At 41.7% G+C, this 22,406-nt stretch overlaps 1 protein-coding gene across 1 annotated transcript in view; it reads left to right on the top strand.

Annotated features, from left to right (window-relative positions):
• The window catches only part of SMYD4 (SET and MYND domain containing 4), a 192,738-nt gene that overhangs the window by 153,523 nt on the left and 16,809 nt on the right, over positions 1–22,406 (top strand). The window contains exon 8 of the mRNA XM_044054369.1: positions 207–323. Within this exon, the coding sequence (XP_043910304.1) occupies positions 207–323 (117 nt within the window). The remainder of the gene's footprint in view (positions 1–206; positions 324–22,406) is intronic.

Raw genomic sequence — 22,406 nt, 5'->3', positions numbered from 1 at the left:
GAAGCAGGTATGTATCATATTCTAAATGATTATCTTGTAGTAAAGAGAGATGTCTCTGTATTTATCTTCTGAGGTATATGGCTAGTCTTCGGGACACTGTAATTTTCATGGTTTTTTTTTAGCTGACACTAAATACTGCAGGTCACACTCTAATGCATGTAAAACAAAGCTAAATCTGTCAAATATATTGATTTCTTGTTTTGCAGATCAGGCCATCCAGCTACTTTTGAGATGTCTACAGAAAAGTGTGGGGTTCTTGTCAGCAACCCACAAAGTTATAGGAGAGATTCATGACAAGCTGGCGCAGGCATATGCAAACATAGGTAAATATGTGGATTTTGTGCTTTCAAGCTGATAAACCTCCTGGTTTAAACAACAGATTTTCCCTGAAACCCTTCCTTAAAGCACGACCATTAAAGCATTGAATTCCTCTTTTAATATTTTATCATATATATTTCAATAGTCCATCTTTTATTATTTTTTACTATTGTATTCATTACCATTTTTAAGTACATCTTGTTCATTTAGTCTGTTTTTATTCAATTTTTTTAAAGATCTATATATTCTACAGATGTATTTTATCACATGGCTTTTAGCTATGATGCACATTTTATCTGATTTTTGATTGGATGTTTTAGTGTTTAAAAATGTAACTGTTATTCTATCTTTGTTGGTCTGATGAAGCAGATGTTATTCCGAGAATGCACTTACCTTACTACAATAAAGGACATATTGATTTTCACTGCTTTGTGGATCCAGATTATTTTTCTTATTCTTGTATTCTCTGGATGTTCATCGTGTTACACTGCTGCAATTATTATACTTGGGTTATCCTGCCGTCAGGCGGTCCCGTAGTCGGCCAGAGTTCCGAAGTCTTGGTCTGGCGTCGGTTGCTGTCACTTCTTCCCTGACTTCAGTGCACCAGGGGTATATAAGATGCATCAGACGCCATTTTCTTCAGTCTTTCTTGCCACGCGGTGCCCAAAGCAGAAGCAGTTCGCAAGTGCCGGTCGGCTGACTCCTGAGATTTTCGAAGTCGAATTTCAGATCCGAAGTCTTCAATAAAGCTAGTTGGGGAAACTTTTTTCTTGCCTCAGACCGATGTCAGAAAACGTTAATAATTGTATTTCTTGTGGGAAGCAAATACCTCATAAGGACTTCCACTCTTACTGTATTCCATGCCTAGACCCTGATCACGACATCACTAGTTGTCGGTTTTGTGCTAGATTTAACAAACGCACTATAAAAAGACGTTTTGATTTTGCTTTACACTACTTTGGCCGAAGATTCAATTATACTATGCCATCGGATCAACCGGCGACCGCAAATCCAAAAAAACACAAAGACAAGGATAAAGACAGGCATCAGAGGTCCAAAACCGACGACAAAACCTCTTCTAGGCCAGTCGCCAGTTCTCAGTGAGGTGCTTTCGCAGCCCTTGACACCCGCTACCTCAGAGCCACAGGCCACCTCCGACTCCCACGTGGAGACAACTAGGCCTCTGGAAACTCAAGGTATTGGGCCTACGGAAACGAATCCTTCAGATGGGTCCTGAGCCGCTGAGCAGGCATCGGCTTCTGAGGGTGTTTTCAGACCTTCACAACTTACCATTAAAGCAACAGCCAAGACAAAAGTACCATTAAAGACAAAGAAGCAAGTACAGCATTCTCCTGGACAGTCCTCCATGCCTAAGAAACAGATGCTTAAAATGGCCGAAGACCTCATTACTCTAATCAGGGGTTCCCATCCCCCTCCTGAGAAAAGGCCTAGGCAGGATACTGACTATGATTCCTCTGATCAGGTTTCCATTTCCTCTGATTCCTCTTCAGACCAGGGATACTTTCTACCCCCTATGAGGACTCTGATGCTGAAGAATCTATCCCTTCAGCCTCTCCTCCTGAGGTTTATTCTTTTGGGGAAACTTTACATACCATGAGGGAGCATTTCCATTGGGAAAGTCAGGATTACTCAGAATCCAAGAAAAGGCTCAGGGATTTCCTTTTATTGCCTCAGCACAGGCCCCTGGCTATTCCGCCTGTGCTAGATATTGTGGATGATGTGTTCTCTGAATCCAGCTTATCTCCTGATTCTTTGCTCCCTGCACCAGCTAAGCCAGATAGGTATTATAGAGTCCCTGACTCTCACATGTTTCTTTATAAAAACCCTTCTGCTGATCCAGAAACTATTTCCCAGGGTCCAAAAGGGGTTAAGGCTGCCATTGCAAAAAATCCAGTACCCTCTGACAGAGATTCGAGAGCTTTGGATAGATGGGGGAGGAAAGTTTACACTTCTGCAACTTTAGCAATAAGGGCCTTAAATTGCCAGTTTCACATGCTTAAGTACCAACAATATTTAATGGCTCAGTTAAAACAGAAAATGCTTGCAAGCTCAGAAGCTCCTGACTGTAAAGAAATGCAGGATTTATTGCATGCAGTTGAACAGGTCGGAAAACATACTCTGCAATGTGGTTTTGATTCTTTAGAGGCCACTTGTAGAGCCGCAGTTACAGGTTCTGTGATTCGAAGACATGCTTGGTTAATAGAACAGAGTTTACCTGATCATGTTAAGGCAAAATTATTGGATGCTCCTTTACAGCATGATACCTTGTTTGGTGTTAAGGCAGAAGAGGTGTTAAAGAAAATGGAGGGTAAAGCTAAATCTATGCAAACAGTCAAGGATTTCTTACAGGTACAGCCACCTCGATTTAGCAGAAATTGGCCAACAAAGAATTGGTCCTTTCCAGTGTCAGACAGGCCACAGAGAGGCAGATACAGACGCCCAAGAGGCAGATCTCAACCCCAAGGCTCTAACAGACGACAGTGGGGCACCTCAACCCCAAAAGGAGGTGAGGACAAGTCTCAACCTTACAGGAAACAGTCCCAATGACTTCCCCCTTCGTACGCCAAGCACTTCCCTTTTGGCAGCCCCTTTAGGGGGAAAACTAGCACTTTTTTCTCAAAACTGGCAAACAATCACCAAAGACAAATGGGTTCTGAATATTGTGTCTCAAAGTTACAGGTTCCACTTTCATACTTTACCAAGGCTAAAAGGAATGCCAGACCTGCCACAAAATCAATGGGCAGAGGCACAAAAACAAATTTCAGCCCTCATGGACATGAGAGCCATTCAAAAAGTACCACAACAGGAACAAGGGCAAGGATTTTACTCAAGACTCTTCCTGTTCCCCAGAAAGGACAAGGCCTGGAGGCCCATACTAGACCTTTCAATTCTAAATACTTACCTGGATATTCCGAAATTCAAAATGTTGACATTACAGCAGCTTCTACCCATGCTGGGCAAGAAGGCTTAGCTTGTTACTCTGGACCTCAAAGAGGCATACCTGCATGTCCCTATCAGACAAAATTGCAGAAGATACCTCAGATTCAAAGTTGGTACAATGCACTACCAATTCTCTGCACTGCCATTTGGCTGATCTACTGCGCCCAGGGTCTTTACAAAGTGCGTGGCAGCAGTAATTGCATTTTGCAGACAAAGGAATTCAAATATATCCATACCTGGATGACTGCCTCATTCAAGCAGAGACAAAGGACATCCTTCTACAGCATCTGGCGTTTGTAAAAAGGTTGCTAATTTCTCTAGGGTACACAGTAAATGAAAAGAAGTCAAAACTAGTGCCCTCACAACAGATTATATTCCTGGGTGCTAGCTTAAATACAATGGCCCAGATGGCTTATCTCATGCCAGACAAACAAGTTCAACTAACTTAATATTTTCAATTACTGGCAAAAAAGTCCCATCTCCCTGCAAGAAAAATTCTGCAGGCCCTGGGATTCATGGCATCCTGCATACTACTAATACCGCATGCCCGACTGCACATGAGGAAATTACAGTGGTACCTAAAAAGTGTTTGGACTCAACACTCTCACAGTTTAGAAGCAGTAATACCAATGATTCCCTGCCTACAACAGGAGTTTCGATGGTGGGCACAGGCATGTCACCTAAACAAGGGTCAGCCTTTTACCCTACCCACAGCCAGGCAGACTCTAACAACAGATGCTTCGGATTATGCCTGGGGAGCACACATGGCAGGAAAATGCATTCAGGGCCAGTGGACCACAGACCAGATGCATCTTCACATCAATCAAAAAGAGATGTTGGCTGTTATGCCCTAACAGCTTTCAAGGACCTTCTGCATCCAGGACAATTATTATTAGACAGACAACACCACAGTAATGTGGTACATAAACAAGCAAGGGGGCATTCATTCTTATCCCCTATGCAGGCAAGCCATGACCTTGTTGAACACAGCTCTAACTTATCAAGTTCATCTGCAAGCACAATTCCTGCCAGGAAAGAAAAATACTCTGGTAGACGATCTCAGCAGAAATATCATGGACCCTCACGAATGGAAATTGAATCCACAAAGCTTCAGCATGGTAACGCAAAAATGGGGATGCCCAGACATAGATCTTTTTACCTCCCCACTGAATTGCCAACTACAAAAATTCTGCACAAGGCCTTATCACACACAAGCATGGAAAGTGGATGCTCTCTCCGTCAGCTGGAAAAGCCTAAAAGTTTATGCCTTCCCACCACTGCCTCTCCTCTCAAAGGTACTCCTAAAAGCCAGACAAGAAAAAACACAGATGATCCTGATTGCTCCAGACTGGCCACACCAGCACTGGTACCCAGTCTTAAAGAACTTAGCTCAAGGCCCACCATGGATTTTGCCAAAAATTCCAGACCTTCTGACTCAACAAAACAATCAGATCCTGCACGGTCAGCTCAAAACCCTAAACCTGGCTGCATGGCAGATTCATTAGTCAAACAGGCAACACCTCTCTCTAAAGTTGTTATGGATGTCATTTTGGAGGCCAGGAGGCCTAGCACCAGGAAAGCTTACTCAGCATTTATTCTCTCACCCCTTGCTAAAGCAGTACCTCAGAGGGGCTGAAAACATAAGACCACCCCGGAGAGCACCAACACCAACTTGGGACCTCAATTTCGTTTTGGAAAAACTGACCCTGCCACCTTTTGAGCCAGCCAATACAGCCGATCTAAAATTGTTATCATGGAAAACAGCTGTGCTCCTGGCAGTAACTTCAGCACGAAGAGTCTCAGAGCTACAGGCATTAATGGCAGTGGAACCTTTTATAATTTTTCATCAGGACAGGGTTTCTTTAAGGACAAACCCTACCTTTATGCCAAAGGTGGTATCTAGTGTGGCTCTTAACCAAACCATCCCTTTGCCAACTTTTTATCCAAACCCCCAGAATAAAGGGGAGACACTTCTGCACTCTTTGGACATACACAGGCAGCTACGCTTCTACTTGGACAAAACAAAAGCTTTCAGGAAAACTGAGCAACTGTTTGTAGCATATGCTGCAAGATCACAGGGCAAGGCTATCTCAAAACAGGCTATATCCAAATGGATAGGACACTGTATTCATTACTGCTACACACAGCATGGAAAATCAGTCCCTAATAACATCAGGCCACATTCCACCAGGGCAACAGCCACTTCAACAGCCTTTCTCAGAGGAGTACCTACCAAGGAAATTTGGAGGCTGCAACTTGGAGTTCAGTGCACACCTTTTCCAAGCATTACCACTTGCCTCTTTACTCTAAATCCAGAGCAGGATTTGCCACTGCAGGGCCTCATAGCCAATCCTAACTCTTTGTAGACCAGCCACCCAACCTTAGCTTTGGGATTCTACCCAAGTGTAATGACTGCAGCAGTGTAACACGATGAACATAGTACAGTTTTGTACCTACCATAAATGTAGATGTTCGAGTGTTCACACTGCTGCAGTCCAGGTTACTCTCCCTCTTTCCCCTCTGAACTAGCTGGACTTATCTATACCTTTCTCTCCTATACAACCTTTGAGGTGTATTTGCTTGTAACTGAAGGTATTGTTTTTATTTTCTATGTGTATTTTTTACTAGCAATATGTATTGCCTACCTACTTGGGGGCACCTGACATCTGGGGCAAGAAAAACTGAAGAAAATGGCGTCGGATGCATCTTATATACCCCTGGCGCACTGACGTCAGGGAAGAAGCGACAGTGACCGACGCCGGACCAAGACTTTGGAACTCTGGCCGACAACGGGACCGCCTGATGGCAGGATAACCCAAGTGTAATGACTGCAGCAGTGTGAACACTCAAACATCTACATTTATGGTAGGTACAAAACTGTACTTTTTTGCATCTGATTCCTTATTTGGTTCAAGGACTGTTTTGATTTGGTATAAAGTCTTGAATATCACTGTTCAGCTGATCCTGTTTCCACGTTTTGGTTGTAACTGCTTTTCTCAACAGTATTTTACTGTTTGTTAAAACGGTTTTTATCCATTCCTAAAATGTCACCTGGCTATGCCTGAAAAAGTTATCGCATTACCCCAAGTTTTTTAAAAAAAAAAGCTCTTGTCCATTTCACAGTCTTTGTATGCAAAAAAGCTATGCTGTACATAAATCATTCTGTGTAAGAAAGATTTTTTTTCTGTTTTTAGTTCAGATTTTTTTTTATACATCTTAGATGTCTAGGTCTGTCATTCGTAGGTATGCTTGGTTAAAAGAACAAACTTTACCTGATCATGTTAAAGCAAAGTTATTGGATGCACCCTTACAGCAGCATGTTTTATTTGGTGTGAAAGCAGAAGAAGTTTTAAAGAAAATGGAGGATAAGGCAAAATCTATGCAGACTGTCAAGGATTTTTTACAGGTTCAACCCCCTCATTTCAGCAGAAATTGGCCAACCAAAAACTGGTCCTTTCCAACTTCTGACAGACCACAGAAGGGCAAATACAGATGCCTAAGGGGCAGAGGTCAACCACAAGGCTCTTATAAGCCATGACAATGGGGTGCCACAACCCAGAAAGGAGGAGAAGACAGTTCTCAAACTATCAGAAGACAATCACAATGACTTACCCCTCAGACTGCCAAGCAAATCACTTTTGGCAGCTCCCTTGGGAGGAAAACTTGCACTTTTTGCAGACAATTGGCACATCATCACAAAAGACAAATGGGTCCTAAATATTGCAACTCAAGGATACAGGTTCCACTTTCACACTTTACCAAGGTTAAAAGGAATGCCAAACCTGCCATCAAATCAATGGGCAGAGGCTCAAAAACAAATTACAGCAGTCATGGACATGAGAGCCATTCAACAGGTTCCTACACAGGAGCATGGACAAGGATTTTACTCGAGACTCTTTCTGGTTCCCCGAAAGGGCAAAGCCTGGAGACCCATTCTGGACCTTTCAATTCTAAACACATACCTGGAAGTACCCAAATTCAAGATGCTCACACTACAGCAACTTCTTCCCTCCCGTTGGACCTCAAGGAGGCATACCTGCATGTCCCTATCAGACAAAATTGCAGAAGATACCTCTGATTTATAGCAGGTACAACTCATTACCAATTCTCTGCACTGCTCTTTGGCTTATCTACTGCGCCCAGGGTCTTCACAAAATGCCTAGCACCAGTAATTGCATACTTCAGACAAAGAGGAATCCAAATATATCCATACCTGGACGACTGCCTTATTCAAGCAGACAGCAAGGACATTCTTTTAAAACATCTGGCGTTTGTAAAAAACCTACTAAGTTGCCTAGGGTACACAGTAAATGAAAAGAAGTCAAAACTAGTGCCCTCACAAAACATAATATTCCTGGGTGCCAGCTTAAATACAACTGCCCAGATGGCTTATCTCATGCCAGACAAGCAAGGACAACTGACTCAATACTTCAAAATGATGGCAAAGACCCAACTCCCTGCAAGAAAAATTCTGCAGGCCTTGGGATTCATGGCATCTTGCATACTACTAATACCATATGCCAAACTGCATATGAGGAAATTACAATGGTACCTGAAAAGCGTATGGACTCATCACAGCCACAGCTTGGAAACAGTAATACCACTAATTCCCTGCCTTCAACAGGAGTTTCTATGGTGGGCTCAGGCATGTCACCTCAACAAGGGTCAGCCTTTCACCTTGCCCACAGCCAGGCAAACAATGACAACAGATGCTTCGGATTACGTCTGGGGAGCACACATGGCAGGACAGTGTATTCAGGGCAAATGGTCTGCAGATCAAATGCATCTCCACATCAATCAAACAGAGATGCTAGCTGTACAAAATGCCCTAACAGCTTTCAAGGACCTCCTACATCCAGGACAACTTCTAATAAAGACGGACAGCACCACAGTGAGGTGGTACATTAACAAACAAGAGGGCACACATTCCCACCCCCTGTGCAGGCAAGCAATGACCTTGTGGAACACAGCACTGACCTACCAAGTTCAACTACAAGCACAATTCCTGCCAGGAAAGAAAAATACATTGGCAGACGAACTAAGCAGAAATATCATGGATCCTCACGAGTGGAAACTAGACCCACAAGTGTTCACAATGATAACTCAAAAATGGGGGAGCCCAAACATAGATCTGTTTGCCTACCCCCAAAACTACCAACTGCGAAAGTTTTGCAGAAGGACATACCACACACTAGCTTAGAAAGTGGACACCCTCTCATTCAGTTGGAAAACACAAACAGTGTATGCCTTTCCTCCACTGCCTCTTCTGGCAAAGGTGCTGCTAAAAGCCAGATTAGAGAGGCCACAAATGATACTCATTGCTCCAGACTGGCCACGCCAACACTGGTATCCAATATTAAGGAACATGGCTCAAGGCCCACCATGGATTTTACCTCAAATTCCTCACCTGCTGACTCAGCAAAACAATCAGATTCTACACAGCCAGCTCAAGACTTTAAATCTGGCTGCATGGCAGATTATCTAAACAACCAGTCAACACTTCTCTCTACAGATGTCATTCTGGAGGCCAGGAGACCCAGCACCAGGAAAACCTACTCAGACAAATGGAAAAGATTCTGCGCCTGGAACCAGGCTAAAGATCAAAATCCTCTTGTCCCAAATATTCCTCAGATTCTGCAATATTTAACTGAGATGTTGCACAAAGGCCTTTCCTTTTCATCTATAAAGATCCACGCTTCAGCTATTTCAGCTCATTACAACACAGATCCTCCTATTTTTTTTACATCCATTATTAAGACAGTACCTCAGAGTGGCTAAGAACATAAGACCGCCCCAAAGAGCACCAACACCAACTTGGGACCTCAATTTTGTTTTGGAAAAACTTACACTACCGCCCTTCGAGCCAGCTTTTTCAGCTGATTTACAATTTTTTTTCATGAAAACTGCCCTTCTGCTAGCAATAACTTCAGCACGAAGAGTCTCAGAGCTACAGGCCCTAATGGCAGTGGAGCCTTTCATCATTTTTCATCAAGACAGAGTGTCTTTACGAACCAACCCTTCCTTTATGCCAAAGGTAGTATCCAGTGTGGCTCTAAACCAAACCATTAATTTACCCACCTTTTATCCAAACCCCCAGAGTAAAAGGGAAAGGCTCCTACACTCTTTGGATATTCACAGGCAATTATGTTTCTACTTGGATAAAACAAAGGTTTTCAGAAAATCTGATCAGCTCTTTGTATTCTATGATGCAGGATCTCAAGGAAAGCCTATATCAAAACAGACCATTTCAAAATGGATAGGACATTGTATCCGTTTCTGCTACACACACCATGGGAAACCTGTACCTGGTAACATTAGGCCTCATTCCACCAGGGCTACAGCAACATCAGCAGGCTTTCTCAGAGGGGTACCAACCAAGGATATTTTGGAAGCTGCAACTTGAAGTTCAGTGCACACCTTCACCAAGCACTACCACTTACCTCTATACTCAAAAATCAGAGCTGGCTTTGCCACTGCAGTTTTGCAGGGCCTACTAGCTTCTCCAAACCCTGTTTAGTACCAACTGCCCAGCCTTAGTTTTGGGATTCAACCCAAGTGTGATGACTGCAGCAGTGTAACATGATGAACATAGTACAGTTTTGTACTTACCATAAATATAGATGTTCGAGTGTTCACACTGCTGCAGTCCTGGTTACCCTCCCACCTTCCTCTCTTCTTACCTGGGTTTTATCTATAGCTCCCTGTTTATACAATCTCTAAGATGTATTTCTATATGGTGTATTTGCTTACAGCTGTAGCTATTGTTTTCTATTTATGTAATTTACTTAGGGTTATGTATTGCCTTCCCATTTGGGGGCACCTGACATCTGGGGCAAGAAAAACTGAAGAAAATTGCGTCGGCTGCCTCTTTTCTACCCCTGTCGCACTGATGTCAGGGAAGAAGCGACAGCAACTGACACCGGCCCAAGACTTTGGAACTCGGGCTGACTGCGGGACAACCTGACTGCAGATAACCCAAGTGTGATGACTGCAGCAGTGTGAACAATCGAACATCTACATTTATGGTAGGTACAAAACTGTACTTTACATTTGATACCAGCTTATCTCTATGTGCTTCATTTCTTATACTGAAGGAAATTTACTGGATATTGTATTTATTAAATGCAGATTTGTCATGTAGAGCATTATACAGTGACAGTTAACTTCCTTCTCAGTCTTTCAGGTGGCATTAGATTCTGTATTGAAGTGTGCCATGTGTTTGGGGTGAGGGGATAATGGCAGCATGACATATACTTTTTTTCACCCTTCTCTTAACCTTTAATAGTTTTGTTATCCTTCTCTTAACCTTTAATAGTTTTGTCATCCTTCTCTTAACCTTTAATAGTTTTGTCATCCTTCTCTTAACCTTTAATAGTTTTGTCATCCTTCTCTTAACCTTTAATAGTTTTGTCATCCTTCTCTTAACCTTTAATAGTTTTGTTAGTGTCTCTTTTTACAAGTACTGAGACTGCAGGTACTGCCTTTGGTATTTTTTTACAGCAGAGTCTATGTTGTGTGAGAAATTTAGTGGCATATCAACTTTCTTTCAGCGCTAGCGCTATCTGCCTCTGTGACAATGACTGTGTGTTTTTTCAGCAGTATAGACTGTGTGTGTGTGTGTGTGTGTGTGTGTGTGTGTGTGTGTGTTGTTGTTGTTGTTGTTGCCTGCATAGCTTGAATGTTCAAAAAATAAATTCTAGTTTTCTTGAAAACTCAGCTAGCTTGCTTAACTTTTTTACTGGTTGCGGAGGATGGTTTCCATGTATAGAAATAAACGTAACGAAAGGAAGGTGCTAGCTGAACAAATAACTAAAACAAAGCACCAGTTCCAAAACGAAAGGCTCAAAATGAAAGGTTTAATGGGCTGAACACACCACAGAAACACAGTCCACAATACGTAGTGCAAAAACACATCCAACGTTTCGTCACTCCTTCTTCAGATTACAAACACATAGAACCACACACAGTTACTTAAATACTCTAAAATAAATCTACTCTAAAATAAATGTAATTAACACGCTCAACCAATAGGTAAAATAAATTAATTAGTTACATAATTAATTACATATTACCAAAATACTAAAGATATAAATATAATAATAAAAGCTAACACCAAACATAAGTCATAAAAAAGAGCTTAAAATGTGACATTGAGGTTGAAATGTAACATTAAACTAGTTAAATGGGTATGACTTTTAATGTTACATTTCAACCTCAATGTCACATTTTTAGCTCTTTTTTATGACTTATGTTTGGTGTTAGCTTTTATTATTATATTTATATCTTTAGTATTTTGGTAATATGTAATTAATTATGTAACTAATTAATTTATTTTACCTATTGGTTGAGCGTGTTAATTACATTTATTTTAGAGTATTTAAGTAACTGTGTGTGGTTCTATGTGTTTGTAATCTGAAGAAGGAGTGACGAAACGTTGGATGTGTTTTTGCACTACGTATTGTGGACTGTGTTTCTGTGGTGTGTTCAGCCCATTAAACCTTTCATTTTGAGCCTTTCGTTTTGGAACTGGTGCTTTGTTTTAGTTCCATGTATAGAATCCCAACTGTGTTTGATGAAACTAAGCCTTGTGAAAGTTGGGAAAATGAGGTTGTTTGGACTCCAGTTACTGAGATGGAGAAATGAAGCATGCCGTTGCGATTGTACTGTCACTTATTGGGAGAGCAAAAGACATTGTGTGGAGATTTCAGCAGAGAATTTAAACACAGTGCAACGTATGCCCATTTTAATAACTAAATTTGATGATATGTTCTTGAGAGAAGAGAAGGATTGTCTTTGTGAGATATACCATAATTCTGATCAGATTATCATTATGTCCTTGGCAGATTACCCAATTGACTTTGAATCAAAATTTGTTTGGAAGCAAAAATATAATGTGGTACTCCCAGATGCAGCTTCATTTTATTATTTTAGGTAATGTATGCTGAAATGTCAAAGATTAAAAGTTAGTTATCAAGCTTGCTCTGAAATTTCTTTTGCCTTAGTGAAGTAAGCCCTAAAGCATACTTCCCAAGAAAAGGTATTAGGCACTGTTTGTGGGGAATTAAAGTAAGACAAAAACAGCATATTTCACTGAGCAGAACGAGTTGGGCAGACAATAAAGCTTGGCAAGATTGCCAATACTAATGGTAGAAGATTCGGTTGTTCTGTATGTAAAAGCAGTTATCATTGGGCTAAGGACTGTTCAGGTAGAGGAGAACAAGTTAACATAATGAGGAAGGAAAGCAAAATATCTGATGATGTAAAGTTTGTTGAAGAGACTGTTTAAGATGCAAAGATTTTTGTAGTGGAATTGTTTTGGTCAGGTGTAATTGATGCTGTAAACACACACACGCACACATGCACACACACACACACACACACACGCACACGCACATGCACACACGCACATCATTTGTAAAAAAAAAAATGATTAGACAGCTGCATGAGTAAATTTGAGTCATAGTGTGGTGAAAAAATAGTTTGAAACTGATACAGCTAGTGGTAGGTCATACAGATCGAAAAATAGTATGTTCCTCATATAGAATGGGAACAGAAGTATCAGAGAGGTTAAGTGGGATATTCAAAGAGGAGTAATTCCAGCTGATATACTTTTGTTGAAAAAGATGTCGATTAAAGGGCAGGAACAGTCCTGGGTGTGGAAAATGACAAAGTAGTGATGTACAATCAATCAGTGACACTTGAAGTCATCAACTCTGGACATTATTTTGTCAGCTTCATTAATAAAGACCTCATGGAATATCATTGTGAGATTGAGATCATCACTTTTTCAGAGACCATGACCATAGAAGAGAAGCAGAAAGTTTCAAAGAGGCTACATCTTCAGTTTTGAATGAGTACAAACTGCAGACACTAGTTGTAGTTCAAGACCAAATGACTTGAATGTGTTACTGTCTTGAAATAGATTAACTGAAGTGTTGCAGAGCTGCGTCTGGGCATATTGTTGCCATGTCTCTGGCCTCTCATTTCAATGAAACAGTTGCTGTGGACTTAAATGAATTTGAACCTGGCACCTGGCAATTTCACATTCAGTCATTTCACAGGTTCAGTGTCAGAAGTGTTATGAGTACAAAAGACTGCCAGAAATTGTAAAGAATTTTTTTTTATTCCGAAATATGCAAGCATGGTTCACCTCAGACGTTATTCAGTGACAGTAGCAGAAAGTTAAATTATGTCATTAAGAATTTTTTTCAGAGATTAGTATTAGCATATAGTCCATTGAGCAAAGTACTCATAGAAAAAGACAATCAGATAAAAACAGAAATAGTAAAACAAGTATCATGAACAATAAAAGAAGGGATTTAACACAAACTTTTATTGTAAACCTGGTAGAACTTTCATCTTGTATAACAGAAAACTTTATCAGACTGCAAAAGTGCTAACGGTTTTACAGTAAAGTTTATGTTCAGCCCCTTGCTTTCATTATTTATGGTAAATTTTATTTTTTATTTTGCATTCCTCATGGTTTGCTTTTAGGTGAAGACAGTTTATTTCTTTTATATTAAAAGTATGTCAGTGGATGTGATTGGGAAATGGCATTGCATTGGGGTTTGTTGACAAAAAAATACTATGTGGAATTGTATTATATAAGATTGGACATGGTTACTACTGACGGAGTGGTTGAATACCAAGAATGCTACATAAAAAAAATCTTCATTTTTATCTTCTTAGAGCCAGCAGCAGGATGTCTGCTGCCTCAACTGAGACAGATTTACTTGGGTCGAAAGTAGGAGAAGTCCTGTGGTTTGCAAAGTAAGCCACATGCTATCTCTGATGCTTTCTGATTTACCTTCAATATAGAATGCGCCCCTGTGTAGGCTGTTCATGAAATGAGCATGATTTTTCAGAAAATCCATTCTGAAATAGTAACTCTAAAATTTCAGTCACTGAGGAATAAAGGATCCCCTAAACTAGTTGCTGCAGTTGTCTTTAGTGATAACTTTACAAGAGAATCTGCCTGATATTGGCACTTGAGAGTGGGGCCATTTGATTGTTTTGATTGGAGAACAAGAGAAATTCTCTATCTTTTCTGGTAGTCAAAAAGAATCAAAAGAATGACGTTTAGCACCATCGTAGAAGAAATTTTTGCCATGTAGCCTCATAACTGATGACCCAAGTGTGACATCGTTTAGATAATCTTTGTCACCAGTAACTATTTTGTGGTTGAGACAATTAACGCTACAAAACCTATCACAGAAAAAAAGCTTAAACTGAAAATCAGTGGTGTAAAAGAGGTTATTCAAACGCACATAATTCAAGCATCCTGTGGTCAGCTACATAAAAGCACCTGACAGACTGCCTTGCAAAGATGGGACCTTTGTCACTTGGACTTCTAAGTGCAGTTGAAGAAGGAACACAGCATACTGGCAGTAAAATGTCTGCACAGTTTAGCCTACATTATTGTTTTCTTTACATTGAACAGGGGAGTTGTTAAAGCTAGAGCTACTTGTTTTGTTTGGGATTTTTGGAAAAACGTGCTTTGGGGAAGAATTTTATTGTCGCATCAATTTTAAGTCCATGGTTTTGACACCAACTATTTGTTTGAGATAGGCCCTCTTGTAGGATAATGTTGTCCTCTGTGGTGTTTATGTTGGCTTCAAGTTTACAGTCTTCTGCATACATGGTCATCCACAATCCCCTAACATTAGCTTTGACTTCTAAGATAAGTGGCCCAAGGACTGAACCCTGGCACAGTCTGTTAATGACATGTCTTTTATTGAAGGTACAGCCACTCACCCTTACATCCTGTGTTCTGTTTTGTGAGCCAGGTTGCTTTTGCTGTCCAGTGACTTACATAAGGATTAACATTTAGCTGGGAGAGTTGAATGTCTTTGCAAAGTTCAGTTTGGCAGTGTGCACTGATTTACCTATGTCCATTGCCTCTGCAAATTTTTTGTAGAAGTCAACCAAGTTATGCAGGCAGGACCTGCCCTTGATGAATCCAAACTGGGTTGAGCCGAAGGTCTGCACGTCACATATATCTCTGTTTATTGGTTCCATAATGATCCTTTCCATAGCCTTGCATATGAGGCTGGTCAGGAATATGGGTCTGTATTTACACAGATCTGTTGTAGCCCCACCTTTGTGCAAGGAAATTACTACTCCATTCCTTTGGTAAAAAGCTTTTCTAAGGCTAATGTTGAGTAGCCACTCCAGTAGGTCTAACAGTTTGTTTCTGGCTAGCCAGTAGTCAATCTGGTATGTTATCCAGTCCCATAGACATAGTGTCCTTGGCCTTAGATAATCCCTTTAGGACTTATTCTTGGGAGTTTTGATAGGTGGGAGGGGTAGATGTGGGTATTTGGAGGGGGAGGTAAAGTTGTGGCTGAATTTGTCCACTAGTAGATTGACAATGTCCTGTGGGTTTGAGTATGTGGCTACAAAGTATTGGACATTGTTTTTGAGATTTCTAGTATAGTTAAAGAAGGCTTTGTTGTTTCACCTGGGTGGCTATTTTTACCTCATATCTTGCTTTGGTGGATTTGATCAGGATTTGGAGTTCCTCGTTTAGTTTAGCAAATGTGTTTTTGCCTTCATGATAGATTTATTTTTGCAAATAATTTTTTTTTGTTATAGAGCCTTTTTATATTGGGGTTCCACCATAGAGGCTTATTTTTGAAATTTTACATTGTATTTATTTCTGGGGGGGGGGGGGGTCAGATGCATCTATGCACCTATTCACATATGCATAGAAATTAACAGTTAAGGATTTCACATAAGCAGTGGGATCATTGAGGTGGAAGGGATTTTTGGATTTCATCATGTCATCACTCAGGATTAGTAAATAAGGCTTTTACATAGTCTCGCAGTACTGAAATATTGAAGGATGCTTCTGACTTCAGTCTTGAGGTGTAGTTGTGTAAAATGTATTTTGTCTTATTGCCAATATTAAGAAATATAGGAATTACATTTGTATGTAGATAAGGCTGCAGATCATGTACATTTGCAGTGGGTTGTAGTCAGCATTCAGATTTTTGGATGTGCAATTTAAATATAGTACTTTATTTATTTATCTTATTTTACATTTGTTTACCGGGATGGTCCGACTGGATATATGTCTATTTTCAGCAGCCTGGGGAGAAAAGCTTCAAGTTAGTAGGTTACATTAGTAACATTTACAAATTAACCTAGTTTACAGTCTTCAGTAAGGTTACAAACATTTATAGAACATGGTTTACAAAATTAGTATAGGCAACTAAGAGTTTCACACAGGGTTTCACACAGATAAGGAGTTTATCCCTTAACAAACTCTAGATGTGCCACAAAGCAAAGTCTTATACATTTTAGAGTCAAATGACAGATTTAACTAGGCAAGGTATCTAGTACCAGCGGTTAGTCAGGTTTTGAACAGGGACATGGCCAGTGCATTCGAAAGTGTAGTTTGAGGCTTTTTTTGAACTGGGTTAGAGAGGGCTGGAGAGTAAGTTCAGCAGGTAGAGAGTTCCCAGTTTTGCCTACAGAGTTGGCAAATAGAGAGTCACCAGCCACATTTATGCTTTTGGTTGTTTGAACCAACAGTTTGTCAGCAGATCGCAGTGACCTCAGGTTGCTGTAGGGATTAATGATCTTGTTTAGTGCCAGTGTCTTATCGGGGTGGTTTAGAACTTTATGGGCTATTATAAATTGGTTGTATTGGAGAAGACTAGTCCAGTCAAGCCAACCTAGTTAAGTTGAGACAGTGATGGGTCCTAAAGGTCGTACCTGCAGCAAATCTAGCAATATGGTTGTAACAGTTTTGATAGTTTGATTGACATGGGTGTCATATTTTAGGGTATTGTCGATTGTGACCCCTAGGAGTTTGGTGTGAACATCTGGGGATGTCAGTCTGCCATTATTGGATCTTATGGTAAAGAATGGTGAAGAGGACTTACAAGTGGGGGGGGAAAAATTAGCAGCTTAGTTTTGTTGGGTTTAAAATACGCTGACAGTTTGCGAACCATTTTTCAACATCATTGAAAGTATTCTGGGTTAGAGTCATAAGCTCAGTTAGGGAGCAGGCTGTGCAGATTAAAGCAGAGTCATCCGCATATTGGATGCAGGTGGCCTTGTGAGTAGGTCATTGATAAAGACTGAGAAGAGAAGTGGTCCTAGTATGGAGATTTGGGGGACTCCTAGTGTGATGGGTGGATAGTGTATTCTGCCATAATACTGCTTCTTGTCTTCTGGTCAGATAAGATTGGAACCATTTAATCTCACAGTTGTTTAGTGACAGTTTCTTCAGGGTATGGATAAGTAGTTGGTGGTTAACCATATCAAGAGGCCTTAGAGAGGTCTAGGAAGAGAGCTGAGGTAAGTTTGTTATTGTTTCGGTTGATGTTGATGGAGTTAGAGAAGGATAAGGAGGGCTGAGGTGGTGCGGTGGTTTGGCCTAAAGCCGTGCTGAGAGTTGGTTCATAGGTAGGTACTAGGCTATCAGCCCTGGGGCTTATACAAGCCCAGACAAAAAGGTACCCTGGCTTTTGCCACCCAAGAAAATTATTTTCCTGTGCCACTGTCGAGCAGAGCTACAGAAGTGATCCCCGGGGTGAATTTCCTATTTCCCATCCAATCATCAAGGTTTTCCTGAAGAGTGCTAATGAGGAGCTTTGTTTGACATCGATAGGTAGTTTATTCCAAAGTATGGGAAGTCTCTGGGACAGGAATCTATCCCACCAGCATGTTCTGTTTATTGTGGTGACAAGGTTTTGGTCCCTAGAGCATGTAGCTCGGAGGGATTGGGATTTCTTTAAGTGGAGCATGTCCAACAGTTCTGGGTTTGACATAGCTTTGTATGTTAGGCAGAGATCACCTCTGAGTAGGCGATATGCGATGGAGTAAAGCTGGAGTTTTTTGAGACTGTCTGCATAGGGCATCTGTTTGAGGTCTGTAATCCTCTTTGTGTGGTATTTCTGTGGCCTTTCCAGTTGTTGTAGATGTCTTGTGAGTTACATACCAAAAGGGACATTGTACTCTACAATGGGTCTAATGAGTGATGAGTAGAGGGGAACAATCACCTCTTTTTTTTTTCTGGATGAGAAACCTTTTGTGATGAGTTGTGCCATGTAGAAGGATTTCCTGACTACTGTGGCGATGTGATTATCAAAGGAGAGACTACTGTCCACCTGCGTCCCAAGGTCTCTTATCATGCTTTCGGTGTTAAGTATACTACCGCCTATGTTGTAGTTCATGGGTACAGAGTTTTTACCAAAAGGGATGACAGTGCACTTTTTGGCTTTGAGCTTGAGGCCATGGCTTTGACACCAGGCATCTGTCTCAGTGAGGCCCTTTTGTAGGATGTCCACATCGTTAGGAGTTTCGATTATGGCTCCTAGTTTGCAGTCATCTGTGAACTTCGTTAGCCAAAGACCTTCTGTGTTAGCCTGTACTAAAGAGAAATAGATACCAAACAGGAGAGGACCCAGGACTGAACCCTGTGGTACTCCACTTGTCACTGGTCTGAAATCGGATTTGGAGTCTGATACTTTCACAGTGTGGGTTCTGTCAGTGAGCCAGTTGGCAACCCATCTTGTGACATAGGGATTTATACATAGTTTAGTGAGTTTATCTACATTTCCAGAGTGGGGGATGGTGTCAAAAGCCTTGGCAAGATCTAGATAGGCTGTGTGAACCACCTTACCCTTGTCTACAGCATTGGTGACTGCTTCAAAGAAGTCTTTCAGGTTTAGGAGACATGATCTGCCTTTTACAAACCCGAACTGGGTGGGATCCAGAGTTTGGAGATTACCAATGTCTTTGTTTATAAGTTCCATGATGATACATTCCATGGCCTTGCAGACCAGGCTCGTCAGGCTAATGGGGCGGTAGTTCCCGGGGTCCGTGGTGGTTCACCCCCTGTGGAGTGGGATAACTGTTACTGTGCGCCATTCAGCAGGCACAAAGCCTGAGGTGAGGCTATGATTGTACATGGTACTTGGGTGGGGTGCCAGTTCATTCTGTAGTTCGTGTAGAACGCAGCCTGGGATGTTGTCTGGTCCCATGGATGCTGTGTTCTTGGCTTTGGAGAGTGTGGTTTTTACCTGTGCAGCCGTGATTGCAGGAACTTTGCATTCTTCCAGTATAGAGACGGGCTCTTTAGGGGGTGAGAGGAGGGTGAAGTTAGCACTGAACCTTTCTGCCAGGATATTGGCAATATCAGTTGGGTCTGTATATTTAGTGCCATTGTGCTGTAACTCAGAGCTGCTCTGAGTGTTGCCATTGAGATTCTTGACATAGCTATAGAATGCTTTGTGGTTGTATTTAGAATCAGTGGCAATTTTGTTTCGTAACTAGTTTTGGAGGATTTTATCAGGGACCGCAGCTTCTTACGGAGGCTAACCAGTGAGCTCCTCCACTCGTGGGATTTTACACTCTTTTGCAAGAATTCCTTCCTTCTGTTGCACAGTTTGTTTATGGCAGGGGACCACCAGATTGGCTTCCTTTTTTTGGAGGATAGCGTCTTGGTTCTGTTTGGGATAGCATGATCCATGCACTCATGTAAGTGCTTATAAAGTGCAATTGTGTAGGATTCAGTAGTCTTAACTGTATTGTCCATCTGCATGGGTGTCATGAAGTTCACCACTTCTGTCTTAAGAAGCAAGAAGTTGGCTTTGGAGAAATTTTTTATCATGGTTTCCTTAATGGGGGGTGGAGGCACGATGTGGATATCTAGGGTAATTAGCTTATGGTTGGATCGGACCAATGAGGCGTTGACTTCAGGTGTGGAACACCAGTCACTCGTATTGATAATGACTAGATCTAGGATATTGTTGCCCCTGGTGGGGGTGTGGATAAGTTGATCCAGGGCATTGGAGTTTATGAATTCCAGAAAGCGTTGAGTGAAGGAGTTGGTACATGAGTAGTTTTCCCAGTTAATGGTGGGGTAGTTGAAATCGCCCATTATTAGGGTGTTTGGTTGAACACTAATATTTTCCAGTACATCAAGAAAAGAGGAGTGGGAATCCTGGGGCATGGTGGGTGATCTGTAGCAAGCTACAATTTGGATTGCAGTTTTGCCCAGAGTTAGTTGCACTTGGATACCCTTGGCTGCATTATGCTGAGCAACTAGCCTGGAGGTGTGGATATCCTTAATGAATATGGGCACACCTCCGCCTTTGGTGTTCTGGTCCAGGTTACATGGCCGAAAAGTGTGGTATGAGTTATAGCTTGGTAGTGCAGTGGTGCTCTCTGGAGCCTTGAACCATGTCTCAGTCACTGCACAGCTATCGATGTTCTCCATTTTAAGGAGTACCTCGAGTGAGTGCATTTTGAGATTTAGACTTCTAGCATTGAGTAGCATCACCCTCAGTTTTTGCTTGCCTGTTCCTGTTACGGTGGTGAATTTGTCATTTGAACCTTGTCTAAAAAAGGCACTATAGGGGCGGCAAGAACCTCAGCCAGTATCCGGAATCCCAGGGATGACAGGTGCAGGCCATCTCTGGCAAAGCATTGTGGTCTGTCGACCATGTCACCCCAGGCAGACAGATACTGGATCCCTTTAGAATGGCACCAGAAGCTTAGCCAATTGTTGAAGTCAATCATTTTGTCCTTGTACTGCGTCATCATTCTGGGTGATGGCAGAATGCTACTCAGGGCTAGGGTCATACCTGCCTGGTTTACAAGATCGGAGAGCTCTTCCATGTCTCTTTTCATGTAGTCCAGGGAGGTACGTCTCAGGTCATTCACACCAACATGGACAATGTAAGAGTCATATTTGTACTTATTGTGGAGTGACCTGAGTGCGTGGGTTATGTGGCGGATCCTGCCACCCGACAGGTAGCTGACAGTAACCTTCTCCTTGTTTAGCCTGGTGAGTGGACATCAGTTAGCCTGACTATAGATTCGCCTATGACTAGTGTGTTGGGTACGTTGTTTTGCCTTATTGGCTGTGGTTGAGTGGCGCACACATTCTGTGGGCTATGTGTCATTTGGGTTGTGTTGGGGGGTGGAGGTTGCTTGCATTTCTGCTTTAGAGGTCTATGTTGCTTGAGCTGATTATTATTGAGAGCCTCCGTGAATGTTTTTGTGTTTCTATGTGTGGATTTTGGTGGTGTAGATTTAGTTAGATGATGTGTTGAGTGTGGTGTGGTGCAAGTGTTTACCTTCTCCTCTTGACTGTCAAGTTCAGTCTTGATTGGAGAGAGCTTTACCTCCAATTTGGCTAGATAAGTGCATCTCTCACAGGTTGTAGTGTTGGGTGGTAGGAGGAGAGGGTTGTCTGTGTACATGAGGCAATTTCTACATCCCAAGATGCCCAGATTCATCAGATAGACAGGAGAGAACACTGAGAGCTGACCCTTGGACATGCCTGAATAAAAAAACTATTTTCCTCTCGATAAGTGAGGAAAGTGAGTACAAGAGCTGTTTTTCTCTAAGCAAGTGAGGAAAGTAAGCACCAAAACTGTTTTCCTCCAGGTAATGAGGCCAGTAGTTTATTCTGGGTGAGATAGTGCGTTAATTGGCTATGGATGCATTTTTCCATTATTTTGGCCACGGGTGATAGTATGGCTATTGGTCTGTAGTTTGAGAGGTCTAATGAGTTCCCTCCATTACCCGTGGTGGTGATGCTGCGGTAGCATTGTCGCCTCACAGTATGACGCTGTCCGGTTCGATTCTCATCTAGAGCGACTTCTACGTGGAGACATGCATGAATGGGCGTACCTTCGTTGAAGGTTGTGTGTCAGAGCTGGTAACTCATGGTTGATGTAGATACAGGCTGGAAGTTAAAGGAGACTGGTAGTGGTCAATGAGGAATCAGGATTGGAGCAACTGGGAGCCAGTTGGCTAGCTAGTGATTGGATGGTCTTAGTAAAGAAACTGTTAAAGACATTTGCAGTTTCCTCTGGAGATTTTAGGTTACAAGCTGATGGGGTGGGAGTGTTGGATTGTCAATGGTGGAGCAGTTTGTTTATTCCTGCCCAAAACCTTTGAGGTTTGTTCTGATGTTTTTGTTGAAGGTGTTAGAAGTTTTTTTTTGCCTAGCAATATGGCTTTCTTAGTATCATTCCTTAGCTGTCAGAATTTAATATGGTCAAGTGGGTCTTTTGAGGTGCACCATTTGTACCATGCTTTATTTCTTGCTATGGTTTTGGTTTTGGTTACTTTACAGAGCCAGGGGGGGGCAGTTTTAGTTT

The sequence above is a fragment of the Protopterus annectens genome, chromosome 13.part0, assembly GCF_019279795.1.
Source record: "Protopterus annectens isolate FY-2018-M chromosome 13.part0, PAN1.0, whole genome shotgun sequence".
In the NCBI taxonomy this organism is placed as follows: domain Eukaryota; kingdom Metazoa; phylum Chordata; order Ceratodontiformes; family Protopteridae; genus Protopterus; species Protopterus annectens.
The sequence above is the reverse complement of the archived record's forward strand: the minus strand, read 5'-3'. Positions and strand labels throughout refer to the sequence as shown.